The following is a 25,111-nucleotide window of genomic DNA, read 5'->3' as shown; positions in this document are numbered from 1 at the left end:
AAATAGAGAGCAAGCTGGGACCTAAGACAGGAAAGATGGATTTTAGGAATCCCTTTAGGAATTCTATCACATAAACTAGAGGAGGGACACGTACGACACATACATAGTGTTTATAAGGATCCGCAGGGAGATAGGAGCAAATCCAGACAGTGAAGTTGGACGGCTGAGTAGGGTGGACAGTAAAACAGACCAGAAAATTGGACCTCAGACCATCGATCTTGTCTACAAAAAAGAAGAAATTTTCACAGTCAACAAAAGATGAGGTGGGATGGCATGATGAGGGGAATTGACAAGCTGGTTGATAGTGCTAAACAGAAAACTTGAGTTGTGTTTACTATTGATTAAGTCAGCCTCGTGCATCTTTAATAATTTGATTCAGTTTAAACTATAGCTCCTTCTTATGGAGGTGATGAACTTCAAGTCTAGATTTGTTTTCCATGTACATTCAGTGTTCCTATTTTCTCTTCTGTGTTGTCTGGGACAGCCCTGGAAGTGTATGGAGCTGAGCATCAAGGCCTGACGTACACAAATCATCAAACCAACTAACTTGGTCTTAAATATTAGTGAAGTCAGTCTGGCTATTCGCCAGATTAAAATGGTGGTTGGAAAATGTGGGCGCAGACTGCTCATCAAAAATGCCACACTGAATTAAACCTTTCTGGGTTATTGTAGTAGGTAGTAAGGGTGCAATCAATCATTACAAACGGTCTTGGAATTGTAATTGCTGTTTGCACTGCAATCGTAAGATGTAAAGTAATCCCACTGTACATCCATGTTAGACTCATCATACAGTATAGCTTATATGTAATAAAGTGTCTACTAAAGAATTATCTCCATGGACAGTGTTCATTGTAACCACCTCCATACGATGATAGTGGGATTAGCATGCTAATGTTCTTTCTGCCCTCGCAAGTCAAGTCAGTCAACTCCAAGATGTTCGACTACAGACGTGTGTTTTCATACCACTCCCAAGTGCAATCCGCTGCTCTCTATTTTCTGTACTATTTTACAATTTTATAGGCTAGCTCTAGCTCCATCATGAGAGTCCAGTTTTTAATTTGGCCAGTACTTTGCTTTATGACCAAATACCTGCAAACCTAATGATATTCCCATCAGCCTCAGCTGTACTTTGTGTTACGTGCTAATTACCAAATTTTAGAATGTGACCATGGTAAACATTATTGCAGCATGGCAACATGGTCAGTGTGAGCATGTTAGCATGCTGACGTGTTATTAAGTACCTCAAAGCACTGCGGTGGTTTAGTAGAGTCCCTGGTGTCACTGTAGACTCTTATTAATTATTATCACTCTAATTTGCCAAAACTCTGCAGTTCCTTACATGAAGTGGAAACTGGAGTCAACAGAAACCGAGGGACTCAAGGGACCTTGACTTCCTAAGTTTAGATCCTGGGACTATTTGATCCCTACATCAGAGAAATCAGCAAAATATACGTGTAAACTCTGTACAGTAAAGCCCACGCAGTTGACCTTGGGGATTCTTCTTGCCGTGAGGCCACATGTATAAAATCCTGAGTCATTAGAGTTGAACCTGCCACCTTGTCACAACCCCTTAGTGACCTCAGTGTGAAGTGGAAAGGGTTCAGTTAAGCCTCAAAAACAGATAATCAGTTTACAAGCAAATCAGAAACAACAAATTCCTGCCAGTTGAACAGATGTGCTTCCGTGCCTTGATTTCCCTACTGCACCCCCAGAACTCATTTCAGTTTGAATATTGGCTCGTGGAGATAATCAAACCGTTTTTCCCTATGAGGGCTGCTTTCAAAGAAATGTAGAAATTCAAATCATTGCATTGGGGACTACCCTATATCCTCTTGATTTAGTTTAAATCAATACAATAGGATTAATTAGACATAATTCATATACATATTGCTATAATAATTCCCAGCTAGAAACAGTAAAATATTTCTGAGAGTGAGATGACAAGATCAGCATCATGTCTGAGCATTAAACATAAACTGGAGTCAGCCCGTAGTTGGCCTAGCTTAGCATAATCAGATACCTGGTTAAAAGTGAAATGCTGTGAACATCCCTGTATTATATAAATGAAAACAAAAGGGCCCGTAAATTCAACACATAGTTTAAATATGTATTATTGAAGGGTTTATATACATCACTTACACGTTATACTTCAGTTGTGATTGTGAGAAAGTCTAATTGCAAGTGAGACAGTTGGTAGAGGAGGGTGATTGAGAAATGGATGGCAGAGACAGTATAAATAAAGTCATTGGTGGGGCATGTTTCTGTGCCTCATCGGCATGCTTATGCTTGGCAGATTTGTCATGCTGGCTCATCGCTCACCGCTTTTCCTTCTGTGTTCCTCCAATACACTAAAATCCATGTGGCACATTTTACAAAAAAACATGACTTTAACCAACATTGTTCTTCATTAAGTCCGAGCAAGCCTCCCCCCATTTGGTGAGATACTTACACAAAGTTTTAGCCTTTTTGGCAGCTACTCCATCCCTCTTGTCTTCATTCTTCTTCTTCTTCTTCTTCTTCTTCTTCTTCTTCTTCTTCTTCTTCTTCTTCTTGTGTTATTGGCAGGTGCCGTTTTGAGTGACTTCTTATCACTAGACATTACAGCTTATGTTCTACTCACTGCCACCTGTGTTATTAGACAATGTCACAGCCTACTATTTTCTGTTTGTTTAAAAAGGGTTAAAATATGAGAGACTTACAGGAAAATACTTAAGTGGGAGGACAGTAGGTGAGAAGGGTAAAATACATAAGAAGCCCTCGGAAACGGGAGGGCTGACAGGTGATTGGTGAAGTGAATCCAGCCACGTCAGGGGGATCTCAAAAAGAGCACACACAAATACAGTGAAGTTCAACAACAACATCCAAATGTGCTTTTGCTGAAAATTGTTTTGAATATCTCTCTATGTTGAATGATAATTTAATATTTTATTTTGTTTATATTTGTTTATTTCTACATTAAAAAAAAGAAAGAAGGAAATGTGTGCGTCTGCATCAGAAACACATTTGTTTCATATGTGGATTTGTTTTAAAAAGAAGGAACAATATTTTTGTGTGCATTGAAGAATATCTATGTGGAGAGAGTCATTTATGTATAAGTCCCCAAATACATCTGTGAATCCATCTGTGCAAATTCATTAATTCTGAGACAGATCTGACTCCATAAACAACAGCCAGGAGCTGTGTTTATGCACAGCATCCCAGAGTCTTGCCCTCACTGAATGGTTGCCATGTTTGGTATATGCCTGTGCTGAGACCAAAGCCAAATCATCTGTACCTGGCAAACCAGGCTGTAGCAAGAAAAGCTGCATAAAGTGCAGGGCAGATGGATACCAAATAGCTGACTGCCCCTTATACCACAAATGGTCACTTTTCATCCCCATCTCCTATTCTGTTGATTTGCATTTGTAATTACGTTGTGCTGGCAAATGTAATTGCCGCTTGGATTATGTTCACAGTCAACAATCGTTTGAGTGAATGAAACACTGTATGTTATTTCCACATTACGGAGTCGCGGGTAGGTGGTGGGGGTGGATGTGGGTGTATGAAGTGCAGGACTGTGACACTAGAATCCAGCGTTCACATCCAGACTGCGGTCAGGTTAGGCAACAAAAGCACTTCTGTTAAGGTTTGCCAAAGATTGTGACCGGTTTTAAAAGAGACCATGATCTTCCCCTAACATTAACTAAGTGCTGTCAGTGCCTGAACATACTCACAAAGAGGTTGAATAATGCTAATGGTAGTGCACTGCATGATTGCCTATTCTGGTCAGTAAACATATGTTCATTGTCAACGTTTTCGTGGCTGGCCAGGAACGTTAATTAACAGCATTTCCTAATTAAGTTAATACAGAATGGTTTGGTCTACATGGTTTTACAATGGTTTACATTTCCTTAAAAACATATTTGGTGTTGCCAGTTAGCTTTATATAGACGTAATTTCTCTGAGACAGGGCTCCATTTTCTCACTGTTTGTGAACGCCTTGAACAAATGAGATGAAGCGTGTTGATTTGTTGACTTTAGAGGGGCGGTAGGTAGATTTTGTTATGTCAAAAACAGATTATTGTGGTGCCTGCGAGTAAGGCAGTGACCTGACTCTTTTGATAAAAAGCAAAGTGTTTGCTGGTTTTTCAACAATATCTCATTTATCTCCTAAATCTCTCTCAGTGACTCCTTTGTTTGTCATCACTAAGTCCAGCACTCTTGGTCACTTTCTCCTCTGCTCCATCTTCATTTCTTTTTGTCTCACACCTGTCTTCTCCCTCTCCAGCCAGTTTTTTCTCCTCAGGTCTTCATGAAAACTTGATGGAGACGAGTGAAGCCAATAATCTTCAGGCCCCATGAACAACCCTGCCTGAAATCAATAGGTTTGCTTGAAAAAAAAAAACAACATAGAGTGAATAGGGAGGTGGGAGAAGGTCTGGTTTATCAAATATTAAACAGCAGGTCTCCGGGGAGACGGGGAAGAGTTGTGGTGATGCAGTGTCTGACCCAATTAGCATCTCCTGTTCACCTGCCAGGCTCCAACAGTGGCTCCAGTCTGACTTTTACTCAACACAACAAGCCACTTCTGGGGCAGTCACACTTTTCAGGAGCATTATCCCTGCCGTCTTGTACACTAATCATGACATGATGCATCTGTGCCTGTCACACCCTTGAAGGGGGCCATGTTAGCTCAGTGAAGTCACTACCAGCTCCAAAATGATCCTACCATTCAGGAGAGCCGGCTTTCAACAAGTCACGATGAGGCCCCTCAGGGGTGAGCTGACTGTTAGTCACATTGTCTCAGCTTTTTGTGTTATTAATCAGAACGTCATTCTGGGACAGTTTTACTCTTTTGCGTCACCTAAGACACTTACTTGCAGTTTGGGCTTCAGTTTGTTTTTACAGGAGTCAACCCTTTTGATTGCCTCAAAAAATGAAAAATTTAATTCTTGAGATATTTAGTAAACTGCCTCATAAAGTGATGGCGGACTGGCTGTGAGCAGCGTATGCTTTGATCGGTCACACTATTGAGGCAGTTGACGTCACGGCCTCTAACAGCTGGCATACTGGCAGACAGACAACATGTTACTTTGCTGTGCTAGCATTTAACTGCATTAACACTGACTGCGAAAGTACCAAGTTTAAAGTGATACAGTCTTATCAAAGAAAAGCTTTACTGTGACACAGAGACTTTTGTGGTTATGTCAGCATTACTCGTGTTAGCTAGTTAAGAAACTGACTCATTGTATTCATGATGCAAATTTAACAGCATTTTTATCTTCATTACTCCAGCAGTGGACCCTTGGGTGCTTTGTTCGAAATGTTTTAGCTGAGGTTGCATGTGGATATGTGCTAATATTTCCAGGCATGTTAACTTGGACAGGGACAGTAAAGGTGTCTCATCAACATATTTTCACTCCCAACTTTTCACTGGGCGCTGGGTCACTTACTTTTTAATATACTGGGTAACCCTTTAGCATCGTTTTGCAATGCCACAGTCAAAATAGCAGGATCAATCGGGTTAGCATCGTATGGTTACGCTTTCAAAATAAAGCTTGCTGAGAACAATAATAAACCCATGGTTAACATTGTCAGATGGTTGCACTTTGCTTAGGTTTAGGCAACAAAAACTACTTGATTAGGTTTAGGAAAAGATTGTGGTTTGGCTTAAAATAACTAAGACTTAAAGTCCTGTGTTTTACCCATCAAACACCTGCCTCATTTTTTCATAGTACGATATTTGACGTGTTGGGACTGGAGTGGATTGTATCCAGGTGGCCGTGACCCCCCACACAGGTTTGATTTCATAGTAGCCTAGATACTTTTTGCAGTAACTAGCACTCTGACGGATTACTTTCTAAATTAAGTACCAAAATTACTATTACTGAAAAGCTCATTACTTCTTTACTTTTTATGTAGCTAGGTCAACTAATTCATTTTGTCCGGCTGCAGAGATGGTCGACACTTACTGTTTAAAATTGATCTGATTTCACATGTGAATGTACTTGGACATGAATGATGATGGCGGACAGGTCAAGTTTCTTCGCAGGGAGATGTCACGGCTTCTCTTTTGTCTGACAGAAAGATAAGAGTAATTTGATAAAACCTATCTTGTGCCCTTCCTCAAAGGTTCCATCCACTGTGAAAAACAGTACTTCTAACCTTTCAAAGTATCTGGACAAGCAGCATGTCTGTGCCAAGCTGGTTGCTTAGTGAGCATGTCCATACTCCCAGGATTGTATGTCCCACAGTTCAGTATTCTGCAAACGCTACGATGCTGCAACTACTTCGATTCTAAATCAAAAATCTATTGAAATAAGGTTCAAAGGTTTTGTGATTCTCCCAGCATTTGTTTCATATCATCCCACGTCCTCCAATTTCGCTCTCTGATTCCAGGCTCCAAGAGCAGTTCTGCCATCTTCCACCACCTCAGAGACCTCCTCTGTAATGCAGTGACCAGCAGCAACAGCTTCTTTAGTTTTCTCTCATAAGTGGCAACAGCAGAACACCACCAACAACTCCTGCCTTACGCCAGCCTTATGGCAACTCTGAGGGGGCACACCACCTCAAATACAGAAACACACAGTAAACACAGGATGGTCTACCGTACCCTTTCGCCATCTAGTTCCTATTCTTCTTGTTTTTGTGTTTTACAGTTTGTTCCCAATTGACTGCTGAACTAAGCTGCTGTTATTACACTTTAAATAAATAATTTAAATTTGACTATATCGCCTTAGAGTGGTACATTCTCACTTTTCCCCCTTTCTTGATACCATGCAGCCTATCTTTTTTTTTTTTTTTTTTTTTGAATGAAATGTAAATAAAATGTAAATGGCAGGTGTCAGGTCATCAAACCAATGATCTGCTGATCTTTTCAAATCAAGAGCCAGTAGTCTAACGATGGCATTGACATCAGAAGAATCTACATTTTATGGTACTTTATACCTTTACCCACAACAGTTTAGGAGGAAATACCATACCTTTTTATCCACCACATTTATTTGACAGTTACTTTTTATTTTAAATTTAGATTTTACAGATAAACACATATGATAAGCTCAGAAAATACAATACATTCTTTAAGATCAAACCAGTGGTTCTCAGTGTTTTTTGGCTGAAATATTTTACAAAAACAGCAAAGATTAGAAAATATTCCGAAAAATGAAATTGTTTTTCTTCTTTCCTGTCCCACAGAGAGTCATGATGTCACATCCTGTCTAGCCCCTGTTCCTCTGGCTCTGTAACTGCAATGCAATGTCCTGTCAGGATTTCTTCCAGCAGTCTGTCTGAAAACATGAGAGCAAGTTGGTGGGGCTTACTTTCCATATTCAAAGACTGATTGGCATCCATGCTCTATTAGAAACCAAAAAGAAAAAAAAAAAAATTACAGTTATGAAAAGTTGCAAGAATGGATAGCTACATCTTCATGTCTTGGTTATATCCATGTCCACTTTTAAATATCTCTTAGCTGGCCTGTTCTCATGATAAACAATACATTGTCATACTGTACCAAAGCAAACTTTGAATAGTTTAGTTTAAGTGAACAGGGTTGTGATGAATCCTAAAGATAAAGATTTTAAAAATCAACTAAATCAAACTGTTGTTTGTGTAGTGGATCTGTTTTTAAAGTTAAGAGCTCAGTTTTCATCGGCTCTATTTTCACTGAGAATGAGTTCCAGTCTGGATCACCTCCTCTCGTGTGTATCCAGCGATAACTATTCAAACACTGTAATTCAATAGGCAGGTAGTCATTGGCGTGCATTGCCTGTTATGAGGCAGAAGCTTCGAGATGAATGAGTAAATAGCCTAGATTAATTTAAATGGATGAAAGACAGGAAGAGGGAACAGATGGCAAAAGAAAGAAGCTGCCAAAACAATTCACTGCACCTCCTTTTGTCTCCACCTCCTCCATCAATCGTCCCAATCGTCCCACAGGTGAGGAGCAAACTAAGGATGGAGGTAAGAAGACGCGATTTGTTTCAGTTGTTTATTGAATATTTAAATTTATACTGGGCCCACTCAGGTGACAGTTTATTTGGTGCAGTTATTCAAGACAGTCCAATGATCCATTTATGGATCACCTGTCTCTTCTCCACCTGAGGTAACTTCTCCTGTCTCTGACATTATCTCCAAATTATCATTGAGAGGGGGACACTTAATCACTTCTAACACATCTATATCAAAATCATGATGAAAACGATGACTAACAAGGAAATGTTGCAGTCTAAAAATCTAACTGAATTGCCATTTGGTCTCACTGCTTTATTCAGACTAATCCATCACTAACAAGTGGGGTATCTGACCTGCCATTTTCAGTCAGCAGAGCTGCAGCAGTAATTTGCTGTATGGACAGCATTTTTGATGTGGATTGAAGAAATGCAGCTGAGTCAGTTTCATCCATGTTTGTTGCTATGTTCGTGGCATTTTCCGCTACATCTCTGTTTCCTAGAATTTGTAGTTATATCGTGCTAATTTGCAACTGCAAAAATATGCTTGAGGAAATCATAAGATGCTGGATTACATTTGGAATCATAACATTGTTAATTAATGCACCTGGCAAGATGCAAAATGTTGATGCTGAATACCATTAAAATGTTCACTAACAGTATATTCCATTTGTTTTCCTACAATATCTACTACTGAAATACCAATGTCCGCTCATGGTAAAATACAATATTATTAAATATTTTATGTCTATGTTTAGGTTCTGGCAGCTTGGTGAAAAATTTAATATTACGATAGTACAGCAAACATTTCTTGAGCAGCTTCGGTGCCTACCAGCTGCTTCTTCCTTTATTACTCCCTTGCTGAAATTAATAAAGGCCCGCTAATGGAAAAATGCCAAAAATGACCAGGCTTGTCTTGTAGATGTATTTCTCAGGAACCATTGCAGTCAGCGCTAAACTTGGTGACAAATATAATATTTTTTGTGTGGCTATTGGAGTCTCATTCCATGCATGTGTGCACATACTTGGTCAATAAAGCTGATGCTGATTCTGATTAGGGTGCTGCAGTAGAATGTTCTGATAGCAGAGCTTCAATACAGCTCCACCACGTTGTAAGAGAGTGAACAGTGAACGCTGAGGCTGACGTTAATGAGATCAATGTCAGATTACATGCATGCAAATCCCTCATTCCTAGGAAGGCAATCTGAACCTAGCGCTAGAATGGACTCCAGCACTACCAATAAAAAGTAAGCTATAGAGAGGTAATTGCTGAAGGTAAAAATATTGAATGGCTTCTGCAGAAAAAGTGCAGACCAGAAATAGTATCAAAACCAGCGTTTGAGCTTCAGGATTATAACGTAAAGGTTGGGGGAAAGATCATGATGTTGGTTTAATGCAGATAAAGTCTATAGTGATTTGGACCACAAGACGTGTGTTTACTTAGTAATATTTAATCAAAATCACAATATTTCCCAAACCTTAACCAGTCCTTAGATTGGCCAAACCTTACCAGACACTGTGATGTGAGGCCCAGCCCCAGTTTCCCATCACTAACACTAATCAATCACACATAATTGGGAAAACAAATCAGTGTTATAAAAACGTAGCCTCCAGAAAACAGGAGATGCTTCTTGCTATTTTTCTGGCTCCTGCACAGGATGATGACACCCCAATTCTTAATCCTGCCTACAAAACTCCAATTGCGTGTTTCCAAATTGGTTTCCAAACAGACAAATGGCTGTCAATAAGCACAACACTACACCTATTTGAATAATTGAGAAATCTAAAGTTGTGGATTGCAATTGAAAGATCTGGAACCAGCTTAGCAATGTTGAGAAAGGACGAATAAGCTTTGAGTTGAATGACGGAAGCGAGATTGGAAATGTAAATGCCTGTGATGGAACAATTCCATCTTCTGTTTTCATGGCACTTTAACACTCCCAAGTCTTCTCGGGCCTCCGATTCACATTCATTTGCAGCTGCTTAAAAGATGAGAAAGGATCAGCTTAATCAAACAATGTTGCCTATGTCCCAGAGGAGATCTGTGTCCCCGCAGTGTGTGCGTGAAAGCTAAGTAATTTCAATCCTCTTTAAATGGTGGTACAATAACAAAACAACTGAGTGATTGCTAATAATTATTTCAGAATTCATCCACCAAACACACATCTCCCTGGAAGATTTTTTTCCTCCTTAAGTCTGACTCAACAAACAGCTTTGGGCTTTGGTGAGATGCTGTAAATAGCTACAGTATGTACAAAGTAAATGACTTGTAAGACTGGGTTCTCAGGGGGGTGTGTGTTTGTGCATGCATCAAACATGCACTAACTTTGAAATCCTGGGAGAAGCTTGGATGGGGGGTTTCATTTTCAACAACAAGAAGTGGTTTCTTGAATGGGCCTCTAATGTACTCATCTTTTGATTTCGTCTGATGTGATATGTTACTCTTTTGGCTTTGGACTGTATGTAGACATATTCTGCTCATGCTGTGACTGAGTTACCTTTACAAATGATCCGTCATGTTGGGATTTGACAGTTGACTTCAAATCAGAAATTATTGCCAGCAACATTATGAAGACAAAAAGACCTAAAAGCGTAGGTGTATGTAACCTCCAAATTCTTGACACCTGCCATTAAAATGCATCTACAATCTAAAAATGATTTGATTTCTCTCTCTCTTGCCAAAGCACAGATTTCCTTCCTTCATCTTTATACATAGTTAGAACTGACAGCAAACACCTTGTCTTGCTTATTCTCTGTCACCGAGTGTCCTGACAATCCATGCTGACAACTGACAAGATGCTACCTGAGCTGCTTGACATCTGACATTTGTTGTTGTTGCTCCTGGTTGGATCCTTTTCTAAAAGAGTATTTGGGTTTCTGTACAAGCACACGTAGAGTTTAGAGGCACATTTACATTTTGTTGTTGTCGTGCGCTAAAGCTGCAATAATCAATACGTTTATATGTGCAATGGATCAAATGACGTATGTATAATGTTAAGGGGTTGCATGCACAGAATTATCACACAACTCTGCAGTTCCCCTCGCTTCTTTCAGCTGCAACTTTACTGTTTTGATTCACACTCATGGCTCTCATCTGGCAGATGGACGAAGTGAATGACAATCTGATGAGCATGGGTAGGCAGTTAGCAGCTAAAGAAACAGATATTTCTTTCATTGGTGGAGACCAAAACAGAGCCAAAAGGAGAGAGAATGTTGGACTTACATTTGTCAGGTGGACACAAGCATGATTCCAAATGAACGATAATGTTACTGTGTGTCTGCTGGATGTGTAATTAAGCGACTGTTTGCTGACACGTTCCCCATAAGAACTTTATGAGGTAATAATAGCTGGCTTTCCACATGTTTACATATGGCAAACTTTGCCAATTTAGAGAAAAATGGGCAAATTAGAGAAAATTTAGAGAAAAATTGGCAAAGGAAATTAAGAATTATTGCTTTTTTCACTCATGTTAGATATGCAATTATTAGTCAAAATAAGTTCATCTTGAAAAAGAAGGTGCAACAAGGTAATTGAGCAATTAAGCATTTCTATTTGTTTCATGTATTAATTCGAGCTTATATTTGATCTGTGTGGAGCGATGAGGAGACATTTTAATCTGCAGAAATAGCTTCTTCGTCCAGTTTGTCCTCTGTATTCACTTAGTTTGCTCTTTTCTGCTGTTTAGACTGAAATATCTGTCTCGTTTGGGTGATTGCTTCTTGGCTGCATTCAAACATGATTATGTGCGTTGTTGTTCTGAACAGAATGTGATCACTGAGGATAAATATGTGTTGATAAATACGTCAAAAAGCTTAGACTTGTCTCATATTTGATGTGAGCAATCGATCAGCAGTGGCCTTTAAACACTGAATGAGTGAGCGGGGAAAGGATTACAGACGGACCCACAGCTGTCTGGACCTTTGTGTGTGCATGATGGATAATACTCAGCCACTAAGTCCATCACTAAAACAACAAGCTGCTAAGACATGAGTGTGACTCACTGCACAGACCCTCCTTTTATCTGCACGTGTCTCGTCTGACTTTGGTCCAACAGCTGCAGCCGCTAACAAAGAGAAGTAGAAAAATGATTATTGTCAAACACTGCATTGACATTTGTGATGTCTCACTTCATGTTACACAGCAGTCAGTTCATCTCTTCTCTGTGTATGTGTGGTGTTGTGTGTGTTCTCCAGTGCTGAGCCCATGCCCTGTTGCTGCAGCCAGAAGGTGTCACTCCATCTATAAGGGTTTTGCTCAGTGTCTGATGGCTTTGGGCGACAGTCTGACGGATAGCGCCCGCAAGGATGAAGACACACACGAGATACACTCCATCTGCAGGTCAGTGTGTACTCGCACACATCAAAACTCTCTGAAAAAATTCCAAAGCACTGAGTCAGTTAAAAGCGAAGTCTGCCTAATTTCAGTATTCAAATATGCATTTCTAAAACCCACAGGGCAGTTAGGTCAGTATTAGTGAGTATTCAGTTACTTCAGCAGAGAGGGTTTGGAAAACAAAGGCTGAAGCTCTCTGGGGAAAGGAGTAGACATTCTCTGAGCTGGAACTGAGTATGCAAGGGTTTTGGAAAGAAAAGTGTAGACAAGCATTTTACAATTCCACAAAGTCATTCATTCTGCTATCTGATATCAATAGGGCACGTCCTGGCTGTACATCTGTACAATACCACAGATCGAAGTCTTGGCTCTCTAATCGCTCACTCCCTAATCCCTCACAGTTCAAATGTTACAAGAATAATATTTACTAAATAGTTTCATGACTGTTGTAAAGGAGGATGTGCTTGTGGTGTATGTAACGTGTACAATCATGGACGGGGACCCTAAAGGTTTACATTTACTACATGCTTTAACTTAGACTCCCCTGTGTTATTACCTACAGCAGGGGTGCACAACCTTTTTCCTATCTAGGCCATTCCAGTTTTTAGAACATCCTTCGAGGGCCATATTCAGTGGTGCCATAACTGAACGCATGCATCACACTAACCTCTGCGATGGTGGGAACTGCTTCTCTAATGATGATGCTCTCAGTTGCTTTTCCAGGTTTGGCTCAGTCAGTCTTCAGAAAGAGTCTTAGCAAGAGTCAGTTTTGAAAGAGCTGCTCCAGTAGCAGGTTGTTGCTTTGCAGCTCAATGATTTCATGTTGTAGGTTGTCAGGCACATCAGCTGGTTCTACATGTAACAGTGAGCAAATATGTTCCTTTTGTTTACTTTTCATGTCCTGAAAGTCTCTCTGAATGCCTGAAGGAGTTCTCACATTCAGCAGCATATTCAGCTGTCACAGCAGCTTTTGTTCTTGCAGAGCAGGAAAATGCTCAGTGTTTCCTCTTTCTAGTTGTGACAGCTTTAATTTCACTTCAAATGATTTTACATTTGAAAGCAGAGAGCAGAGAAGCTGCTGGAGCTTGAGGTTCATCTCTGAGAGCTTCTTGGACAAACAGTCCAAGAAGTTCTTCAGACAAACAGACACTTTGGAGCACTTTTACTTTGTCTGCTGCTATCAGCTCCACAGCAGCAACAAGGCTCTCCTTCACAGCTTCTCCTTCTGAATGAGGTTTCAGCTTCTTAGCTATGAGCTTGCTCACCACAAAGCTTGTCTACATAACACTGTCTCTGTCAGAATGTGGTCTGTGAAAGCTGCTTGTTGGCATCCAAAATCTGCTGAAGAGCATTAACTTTGCAAGTACATTTATCCTTGGAGCTCATCCAGTTTAGCATGTTTGTAGTTGTAATGATGCTTGAGATTAGACTTCTTCAGCACAAACACACAAGTTTGTCATTTACTTTGACAACAAAAACAAAAAAAAGTTTGTCTATTTCTGTTGGGAAGAGCAACCCACATCAATCTATGTTTTGGTGACAGGCACCGCAACACTATGTGTGTGTTGCGTTTGGGACTTCTCAGAAGAACGTAGTAGTCTACTATTTTCTGTTATTATCATTTGTTGCTGAAAAAAGTAAAGTAATTGCTTATTTGTATTTGTTAACTGCCTGGCAGGCTGGAGGCCGGAGGTTCCCCAACCCTGTCCAACATAAATAAGAGAACAGTGCTGATAGGGTTAACTGACTGTATATAGCTACTACTGAAACATTTGACATGGACATATAATTCTGCACAGTGGACTCTGTACTGAAGATAGAGTTGTAGTTAGATTTGTTCTGGTTCTGGTTTTTGCTATTTCTTCCTCCATTGTTGCAAAATAAACTTTCATTTGCCATTGAGAATTCCCCTCGTGATGTGTCTTTAACAAGCACACATCACAGGATTGTGATATACACTGTGATAAAAAAAAAAAAAAAAATGACTTCACTGGAAAGAATTATATGAGAGGGATATTGTATCTTTCATTTAGACAAACAGCAGTATTACAGTGATTTATGCTGCATGTCTGCTGGATTACCACTACTCTACCAGATGTCACTTGAAGCTGAAGGAGATATCACTTACAACATGTTTATCATGTTCAGTGTGTCCTTCGATTTAAACGCTGGTATCACACTTTGTTTATTTATTTATCTATATAGCACTTTCACAAGCAGTAGTTACAAAGTGCTTCACAGTTGATAATAAAAATGCATTATCACACAGCTTGAAAACAGCAAGTAAGAATACAGTTTATAAAATGGAAGCAGATACTCAAAGATTTTTCACAATGTAGTACGTACTCAGCTGACCTGACAGAGAGGGGGAGGCAATTCCATAGTGCTGGAGCTAAAACGGTAAAAGCATGGTGTCTTTGTTTTGAGCGTGGACATTTAAGAGCAATTGGTAAGAATATCTAGTTAATCTGTAGCAGAGCGATGGGTTATAAGTTGAGACGTATCAAAGGGTGCCATGCCATGGAGGGCTCTGACTGTGATCAGGAGGACCTTGGACTCAATTCTGATGCAGGCAGGAAGCCAGTGTCAGTGGTGGTGTTTGTCAAAGGCCTGCCTGCTGAATCCATAGGTTGTTTGTAGTCACGTGATGTTAAATTCAGACAGAAAACTGCAATGGACAAGATGAAGGAAAGTTCATACTGGGCTAGTTTTCTGCTCTAAATACTTGTTTATATATCTAGTTATATTATATTTTTATTATATCATCATAATATTATATAATATGTATTATACATTGTAATACATATTATATAACTAGATATTTAGTTATACTTAGCTATATTTTTTAGCAATTGCTATTATTCTATGTTTATATACTTAGTGATACTTTAAGAATTTTATGTGCTTATTTAGATTCTGAGAACATTCTTTTTCTCTTAGTTTTTTATTCATCTTTATTTTATATATATCGTTGTCTGCATGTTTAAACTGCTACTGCAGCAGAATAATTTCCCAAATTGGGATCAATAAAGTAACAGTCTAAGTTTAAATCTAAGTCTAGAGGAAATTAAGAGAGAAAGGTATAAAAAGCTCCTCGTGGTTTCTTGTTTTGATCAATCTGAGCAACTGTAAACAACGCAAAACATAGCCATTTTGAGTGTGTGTTATAGTGCTTCCTATGCAAGAAAATCACTTCCCTCCGTCTGCAGTTCACGCCACAACAAAAGAATGACATGACATCATCTGCAAAGAATAGGTAGGTATTTCTGAATCAAAACTCAAGACTGAACTAATCTCTAAATGTGATGGTCAAAATTCTGATTTTAATCAAACATGTTTTTTTATTCTCTGCTCGATGCCCAAGATGTGGACTAACACTGGGCTAATGAAAAAAAATCAGTAAAAAAATAATAAATCAGTTTTGTCCGTATTCACCTGCAAAAAATTCTGTGTGGGTGTTTTCTGTGACAGCAGTGACATTTGAGAGCCATGGCCCTGTAGGCTTATAGCATACAAATGTTGATTCAAAAACTTTTTCCCTCTTCAGTTTACAAAGGAAGAAGGAAGAGCTGCCTGGCTCAGATGACTGATTCAACAGGCCCTCTTAATGGGGCAGGTGGAAGTACAAAAGTTGGCTCGGTTTAATTATTCTGCCAGAAAGGTGGTAAATATAGCTCAGGATCGCAGAACTCGATGTCTTACTCCCTGCCTGTTTAAGCCATAATCCTGCTGATCATCACATGCTGTGGTATTCATTGAGGAAAAGAAGTATACTTCACAGAACAGGACTGGTGGCACATTATTTAGCAGCCACCATCTCATTATCTTCATTTTAGTGTCTTATATGGAAACATAATTGTTCTCATCCTCATGCATCCACACTTAACTTTTACCATTTCAAGATGAACAATTTTAAGATGAGTAGAGATCATTTCATCAAACTTTGTTGTAGAGAACAATTTCTTTTTTTCTCCTCAATGTCTCCCTTCAAACATGTTATAATGAACCCAAAATAATGCTTCCATACTGTCCTTTCTCTTTTCCTTGCTTAAAACAACCAAATGCATGCTTCCTGTGCTCATTTGCAAGGATAAACTCCTGGCAAATGTTTTCCGTGTTCGCTTCATCCAGTCTTTGTCCGTGTGACAGACTGCTAAACTTTTCAGGCGACTTTGAAGTGACTGTGAAAACTCTACCACCAACATCAGGACTCTAGTCACAAACCGTCTGTGACTCACAGCGTGAAAGTGGGTCCACTTGATTACTATCCCCGCGCTGTCACCTCAGCTGGGTGGAGTTTGTCATCAAATTAATGTAAAATAAGCACATCGGTGACCTGGCTGTATACGCCAGAGCAGTAGACTAATCAAGTGAACCCAACGTAATAGCGGATGCTACAGAGCTTTCTCTGAATGACAAAAAACAAGTGGGGGTGGAAAACAGGATTGTGTGGGGGTGAGAGCATGGCAAGGCAACTTTATTTGTACAGTGCATTTCATACACCGGGGCAATTCAAAGAGGTTTACAGAGTAAGTAACATACAAACGAGAAAGACTTAAAGCTAAACTTGAGCAGTTTAAATCAAGTGAAATAGAAAGATAAAAACATATGAACACTCCTGCAGTTTAACCAAAGGCTGAATGTAAAAGTTAAGCTGAAAAGCTAGGCTTTTAGCCATTACAGGGTATGATAGGCAGTGGAAGATAGGAAAGTGGTCAGTATCTGGGCTTGTCTGACATCATCTGGGAGGTTATTCCAGGTCTGTGCTGCATAATACCAAAACGCTGCTTCGCCATGTTTTGTTCTAACTCTTGGGACAGCCAGAAGGCCACCCCAAGGTGTCCGATGGGTCCTAGAAGGTTCATACAGCACAAGCATGTCAGAGATGTATTTGGGTCCAGAGCCGATTTGTAAACAAGCAGCAAGATTTTGAAATTCTCTGGGCGACTGGTAGCCCGTGTCAGGATTTCAGACCTGCTGAATTGTGGTCGTATTTCCTCGTTTTTTGTCAGGTCCCTGGCAGCGGCTTTCTGAATGGGTAGGTTATAATCAAGTAAGTGATAATAATAAATTAGAAGTAATAATTTAGTTTCTGAGTTGTCAAAGAACATTTTTTGATAGCCCTGTGAACATACCATTGCAGTAAATCAATCTACTAGAAATGAAGGCATGGATAAGCCCTACTAGGTCTTGTTTAGACAATATTAGCTATTGTGAATTATGGAGCATTCTGGGCCAGCTCCACCATATTTTGGAGGATAGCATTGTAGCTGCCATTATCTGCCATACTTGCTACGCTTATGCATGTATAATCAACACACACATGCTCTCTCTCACACACAATTGTTTTGTTAATATTGCATGTTGATAGAGGGAATGGGAATCATGGACCATTCTGGGGCGTCTGTACTGGCAGTCATTATCTGTCTCTGTCACCAGTCATTCATGTGGCATCTGTCAGTCGTTCATGTGTTGTATGCACAAAAATCAAATCCATGTAAAGTGAAGCTCTTGACAGAGGAACAGGAGTGACAAATTACAAAACTGAAGTTAATCGTAAATGACAGGGTTAGGTTTAGCTATTGTTATGCTAACTTAATGCTAACAAAACATCAGCTAATCATGCATAATTAATTTACCGTTATCTGCAAAATGAAGCAACATTAGCCAACCTTTGTTTGTGACTGTATAGTGCGATCTTTCGTGTTTTGAATCTTAATCAATGTGAAGTGTATTTTGTGTTAGTTCAGCACTTCTTTTTGACACACAGTAAACAGATGTTGGCACTCTCAACATTACAAATGTGCCAAATGTGCCCTGAGTGGCTATTATGTTTTATATCCTCTGTGTGGCACATAACATGTTATAGCCTCCATACAGTAACTAGTAACATGTCTATTGTTCACTACCTACCTCTTTATATCCTCCATCTATCTTAAACTGAGAAAATGTTAAAGCTGTAGTCACACATTTACTGTGTCCAAAGGTCCTGCACTCACAGCGCCTCAGCCTGATCAAATTTGTTTTCGGTTGTTGGTTGTGTGATTAGTTGTTGCAGCCCACTATACAACGGTGTTTACAACCATGTTGAAAGTGAAGTTTCACAGAGTTACATCAGGTTGAATGAGTTGAGATGCTGTTGATGACTTCACATTCCCATTCCCTTCTGAAATTTCAATCTGGGTCCAGGATAATGCAGATTTCTAACTTGACTCTTCGCCAGAGTCTAGACCACAAACGTTGCGTCATTGTTCACATGACACTGAAGCGACTGTCTATTCTGTTTCCATTCCGTCCGCAATTTTCAAAGCATTGAGCAGCAAAGGTTTCTGTGCAGTGTATGGATTCCTGATCTATTTTTCTATTAAAACTGATGGATATGATTGTGTGCATAGTGAGCGTGTGGTTGAGAGAGAGAGAGAGAGAGAGAGAGAGAGAGAGAGTGCTGGTGGCTGTGCTCAGAGCAGACCAGTGTTGCCAATCAGAGCAGAGGGAAGGCAGTGAGGCTGTCGAGTGGCAGTAAATGTATCCTGTAGATTACAGTTTCCACACTGCAGCTCCTCAATATCCAGTAAATCCTGTGTCTTGCTTCCCCACTGCTGGGTAAAAGTAAAGGGAGAGTCAGTGTTATTACAAACCAGAGCAAAGTGTGCTGCTGCAGCCTAAGTTGCTAAGATAAGATAAGATAAGATAAATATATTCTTTATTAACCCCTCAGCGGGGAAATTTGCAGTGTCGCAGCAGTGAAAGGGATATTGTAATAGTAAGAAGCATCTGTAAAAAAAAAAGCCAGATATGGTACATACAAGTAAACAATATAATAAGTAAAACAATGTAGATGTAGATAAATGCTGTATATGTATTCAGTGCCTTTTAATTGAGCATCAATGTTACTATTAAATGTTAAATAGAATTGAAGTGTAAATAAATGCTTCATGAGGTGCAGCTAAGATGTGAGCCAGAGCTGGTGGAGACAGCTGAATAGATTAAAAGGAGACTGCATCTAATGTGTGAGACGTCCATGCAGGAAAAAGATGTGTAGACTACAACTTTGAAGGGTTAGTTTGAGGGACAAGAGGTCAAGGTGAGAACCAACATTCTGCCTTTCCTTCTTTGCCCCAAAGACAATTATCCCAGTCTTAACTATGTTTAGTTTGAGAAAACCTTTCCACATCCAGTCATTGATTTGTTTGATGCAGTGGCACAGAGAAGGGTCCTGTCACCTGGAGTAAGGGATGTGTAGATTTACGTAGGGTTTGGCCTGAAGGAAGCATATAGTGCTGAGATGGGGCTGAAATCCTGGCTGAAAGTTATTGAAGCAATAGTTGTTGATGAACAACTTTTTCACCAACTTTACCGAAGAGCAGTGAGTTTGATATAGGTCAGCAGTTATCCAGTACAGATGCATCAAGACCGTTCTTCTTTAGCAGAAGCTTAATGACAGCTTTTTAATGGCAGTTTTCAAAGCCTTTGGAAAAATGTCAGATTAGAGAGAATTGTTAACTACCAGTATCAGATCTTTCTCCAGGCGCCTCAAAACTGTTTTAAAGAACCTGGTGGGTAAAACATCAAGGCAACAGGTGGAAGATTTGACACTGATGACAGTGTCTTGTCATCAATGCGATTGAATTGAGTCATATTTACCAAGTTACTTCTGGAGTTAACATCATGTCTGATGCCTTGAATCTTGTCATTAAAAAGAATCAAAATGACAACATTTGCTAGTGCAAACAAGTTCTAGTAGTAACTAGTGGGGATATTGGAACTGGAGGGTTAGTTAGCAAATAAGATGTCTAAATAAATTGTTACAGGTATTGTTGGTGATCTCAGAGACAAATGCTTCCATAGCACCTTTCAAGTTAGGACCATTAATATGTAATTTTTCTGGATAGAGTTCAAAGTGAATCTGGAGGTTTGATCTACCTTGATGTGTCTAATATCTATCTACTGGCTCTGCTTTCTGGCACTTCTTTGGGTCCTTACGGCCATGGTGCCTTTTGCTTACGAGCAATCCATTAAACCTTAGCAGGAGTAATGACATCACTTACATTCAATATTTTAGAACTGAAAGTATTCAGTAGATCATCAACATTATTTGAAGATGGGGCAGTTACCTATTCCATTTCAGCTTCCATAAAAGCGCTCTGGTATTCCCATTGCTAGCTCTTTTTTTAACAGGTTAATGACATTATCTATGTGTACTTTAATGACCATGCAGTTATTTGAAAGAAAGGAATTGTGGGGAACATTTTGGTAGCCACTAAATATATGAGCATAAAATCAAGAGGTTATAAAATCAAAGTGATTTGTTACACAGGGACCTAATATTAAATGGGGATAGTTTTAGACTGGTTGAAGCAGGGCCTGAGATACTTGCCTTACATGGAATGTGAATCAGATTTGTCGGATTGGAAGATTTCACTGTGACCTGCTAATCTAATCTTTGCCTTGGAACTGTGGCTAATGCATCTGGGAAGGCTGTTCCCTCCCAGAGTCTCAGGCTATAGGATACAGGTACGGATTGGTATGTGACATAATGTAAATTGGAGAAGTTAAGAGCTTTGCATGAATAACCTTTAGTCATTCAAATTAATGGTCATTCACGTGTCCCCCTGTCCCCAGAGGATGCTACACCACAGATTTTTTCTGTGTTATTTTTTCTATGTTATTTCAACACCTGCTTTGTTTTCCGCAGCTCATTAGTGTTTGTCCTGCATTATATGAAGGAAGACTTCTACATAGTGTTCGCTGTCTCCCCCTATGAATCATAACATGATGTAAAATAAAGAGTGACAAAGTAATGTAGGCTGTGCTCACATCACACACACAACCGTGGTTCCAAAAAGTTTGGACACTGTGTAAAACAGAATCAATCATTTGCAAATAAAATGTTTTAAACAACAGTTTTCCAAAGTGTTTCCATGCATTGAGCTCATGTATTAATATCCTTCATACAATCATGTGTTCACAAAGTGGTGAACCTCTCTCCATCCTCGCTTGTGATCGACTGAGTCTTTCCAGGATGCCCCTTTCAGACCCAATCATGATACTATCACCTGTTACCAATCAACCTGTTTACCTGTGGAATGTTCCAAACAGGTGTTTCTGGAACATTCCACAACTTTCCCGGTCTTTAGTTGCTACTGAACCAACTTGTATGCAACGTGTTGCTGCATCAAGTTCTGAATAAGAATAAGCATCAGTGCAGTTGATGAGATCAAACATTCAGTTTGTACTGTTTTCTATTGACTATATATCAAAAAGATTAGCAAATGATCACATTCTATTATGAAATTATGTTTTACACAACATCCCAACTTGTGACATCTGGTGACTATTGTTAATGCATACTCACAGACATTGAACCAATCAAATCACCAGTAAATCAAATGCCTTGAGGAGAGCACTAATATAGGGAATGAAGTTACTGCAGAAAAACGAATAAAATGTCTGGTAATTTCTTTGCTGAAGACAGTTTTGACCAAATAAGTATACCAGTCAAAACAAACAGGAAGGAGATACAGATTCCTCAGCAAGAATGAATTTTAATTCTGGTTTGATTTTAACTTTGAACACTTACTCCCTAACAGCGCTGCCTCTTCTCCCAGCATATCTGCACTCTGCAGCTCTCTTTTTAGCCTCTCATTGTTTTAGCTGGAGGCCTGATGACTCTGATTAAAGATGCAGAGCATCTCTCGCTTCCCCACCTTTTCTTTCTCTCACCACTCAATTTCTCCATATCCTGTATCTATCCATCATTTTTTTTCTTCTCTCTCTGTCACCATCTCACCGTTCTATTTATACATACCTCTATCATCCATCTTCTTGAGAAGTCGTATCCTCTTGACCAAGGAAAGGAAGCATAATGTGTGATGGGTCTTAGAATAGGATCACTGATCTTACAGCAACGTCTCTGTTGAGTGATTTTTGTACGGGGCCAAAACAAACTCCTGAAGTAGACATAGCCATCACAGCGCACTGTACACAGATACTGGGAACAACAGAGATCAACCAAAGAGGTCAAAGTAGACATCACACTGCTGTACTGCAGAGCTGACAGGTTAAGGAGTTATTTAATGCAACACAACAGGAATTGTGGCCAGCACTCTTTTCTCACTACATTATGAATGAGGCTTTTTCAAACTGAAGAACATGATCAGCCAGTGACACCATACATGCTATATATAACACAGTCAACTCCAGGGAATCCAGTGAGGGCTTTTCTTTTGTTCAAAACACATTTATGTTGAGATCTACAAAGGACATCATAATCCTTGACGCAAAACCTAATGGAGTTATTTTGAATGTATCCTCCTGTGAGGATGTGTGCATGTGCTGCAGTCTCTTGCAGGATAAGTCATCTCACTGATATCTTGGCCCAAGCTTTACTGCACCTTCTCATTCTATCCTCCTTTCCTTTCCTACTTCCTTCCCTCCTTTTTGAACCATGGTGGTGGCGTGGCACTTGAGATGGAGTGTTAGTCAGTCAGTCACAATTATGGTCCAGACTGAAATTTCCCCCAAAAATTACAGGATGGATTACAGTGAATTTATGTACAGATATTCATGGTGCACCATCATGACTTAAGTGATCCCCCTTAGTGATACTTTTGCCAGCTTTTTTTTTTTTTTTAGTTTTAGTATTTTAGTCACATGTCCAAATGTCCTTGTGAGTTTTTATCAGGTTTGTTCAATCTCATCCTGTTTTTTTAGTCAAGTTTTACTAGACTAAAAGTGAGTGTTTTAGTCTAATCTTAGTCAAAGAAAACTAGAACTTTTTTAGTCTTATTTCAGTCAATTAAACTGTTGACATTTTAGTTTTCTTAGTCATCACATTACTTTCAACTTTTCAGTCAATTTAGTCAAAACCAATAACTTTTTGTCATTGTAGTCAAACTTATTTAAGATTTGATCTTATCTGATGAAAAAAAAAAAAACACACAGGTTGAATGATTGAGAGTTCAGCTTTGGAGAAAGTTTCTGCTCTCGTCGTCTGATGGAATCAATTTAAGGAAAACATCCAGATTCATTTTGATGACAGTGTGAAGGACATACGAGTGCAGCATGTTTATGTCGCCGAATACATTAGTTAGTAAGTCAGCTGCTCAGGTGTTTGGTGCACGCTAGGCTGGCGTTAATGATGTTAAAATGTTTGGCTTACAGGTTGTTCGCTCACTAGTTTCAGACTGAAGCTCCTCCTGCTGCTTTAAATAAACCTGCAGTCTAACTGAAACATCAGCGTTTCCCATATTTGCCCTGCTACAGTTTCATGTCAGCATCCCCTGCATATAATCAGCACTTGCACATCAACTGACTCACATGCAGGCGTGCACACACATACATTCTCTCTCTCTCTCTCACACACACACACACACACACACACACACACACACACACATTGCTCATTGTATGCTGCCAGTAGTCCTGATATCACACATGCAGCACAGAAAGAAAGAAAGAAAGAAAAGAAAAGAAGAAAGTCTCATCTTTTCTAGAGATTTTTGTAAAGATTTTATTTTTTGAAACACATTGTAGTCTCGTCTCTTTCCATTAACAATATTGCATATTGATGTAGGAAATGGAAATCCTGGAGGACTCTGATGATAGCATATTAGCACTCATTATCTGTCACGTGTCATCTGTCAATCGTTCATCCTCAGAAATGTTGAAATTATGTGCGAAACTCACCTGTCCATTTAAAGAGAAGCTCTCCACAGAGGCAAAGAAGTGACTTATTACAAAGTTGAAGTTAATGATAGTTAATGATAGGGTTAGGGCGACCTAATGTTGTGGTAAGTTAATGCGAACAAATCATCATACATACTGTTACTTAGCAGAATGAAACAATGTTAGCCAACCTTTATGTCTGACTCTACACTGCAACATTTTCAGTAGAGAGCATGTTAACATTTTACCTGCCTATCATCACCATGCTAGCATCGTAATTGTTTCGTGAGTGTTTATAGCCCAGCCACACTCGAAGGCTGTCATAGAGAGGGAGGATGCTGTTTAAATATAGGAATAGCAGCACACATTTTCAGGCAGTCTGTCCAGGAAGGCATTTAAAATCATGCGCTCGGTTGCTCACTATTCAAAAGACAGAGACTCAAAAAAGAGGTTGAGGGAGAGGGTCAAACCCTGGCTCCTTTCTCAGCTCAGCCCAATCACAACGTGTACTGGGTGCGAATGGCGGATTGTCGCTTTCAGAAAGTTACAGGCATTGACAGACACAGACCCCCAATTCCAATGTTAGAAAGGTGTGGGAAGAGGGTCTGAACACTTTTGATGGAGCATGCTTACAGTCATTATCCCTGTGACAATGATTGGCATCGGTGTGTGGATTTATGTTCAGGATTCTTCTCAAAAACTTAGAAACACAGTTTTGATTACAACAAGGGTATCAGAACGGTTCAAGAGAATTTCCTCACAAGTGGAATAACAACGCTGTGTGTTGTGTGTGCGTGCGTGTGTGCATGTGCGTGTGTGTGTGTGTGTGTGTGTGTGTGTGTGCGTGTCACCATGGCCCTGCAGCCCACCCGTGGTACCACTCCACTGTTGTTAAGTCTATTCTGTTCCTTGAGGTACCAATTAAACTACTAATCCTGCAACCCAGCCACCTAAGTGTGAGTGTTGCCTAATGCAGGGACATAAGAGCTCACACACACACACACACACACACACACACACACACACACAGACACGCACACACAATCCACATGTCGACATACACACTTCTCCCCAAACTACTCTCTATGTCCTCGCCTCACTTCTTCTTTCTCTTATTTTTATATCTTTCTATCCATCCCTCTTTGCTTCCCTCTCTCTTTCTCCCTCCTCTTTGTTTGCTCTC

General features: G+C 39.7%; 1 protein-coding gene across 1 annotated transcript in view; it reads left to right on the top strand.

The window, feature by feature from the left end:
- nrn1la (neuritin 1-like a) overlaps window positions 1-25,111 on the top strand; it is an 81,017-nt gene that overhangs the window by 40,666 nt on the left and 15,240 nt on the right. Inside the window, exon 2 of the mRNA XM_076732203.1 lies at window positions 12,123-12,267. Coding sequence (XP_076588318.1) covers window positions 12,123-12,267 — 145 coding nt within the window. The remainder of the gene's footprint in view (window positions 1-12,122; window positions 12,268-25,111) is intronic.

Source organism: Chaetodon auriga, chromosome 6 (assembly GCF_051107435.1).
Source record: "Chaetodon auriga isolate fChaAug3 chromosome 6, fChaAug3.hap1, whole genome shotgun sequence".
Taxonomy (NCBI): Eukaryota; Metazoa; Chordata; class Actinopteri; order Chaetodontiformes; family Chaetodontidae; genus Chaetodon; species Chaetodon auriga.
This window is presented reverse-complemented; position numbering and strand designations above follow the sequence as displayed.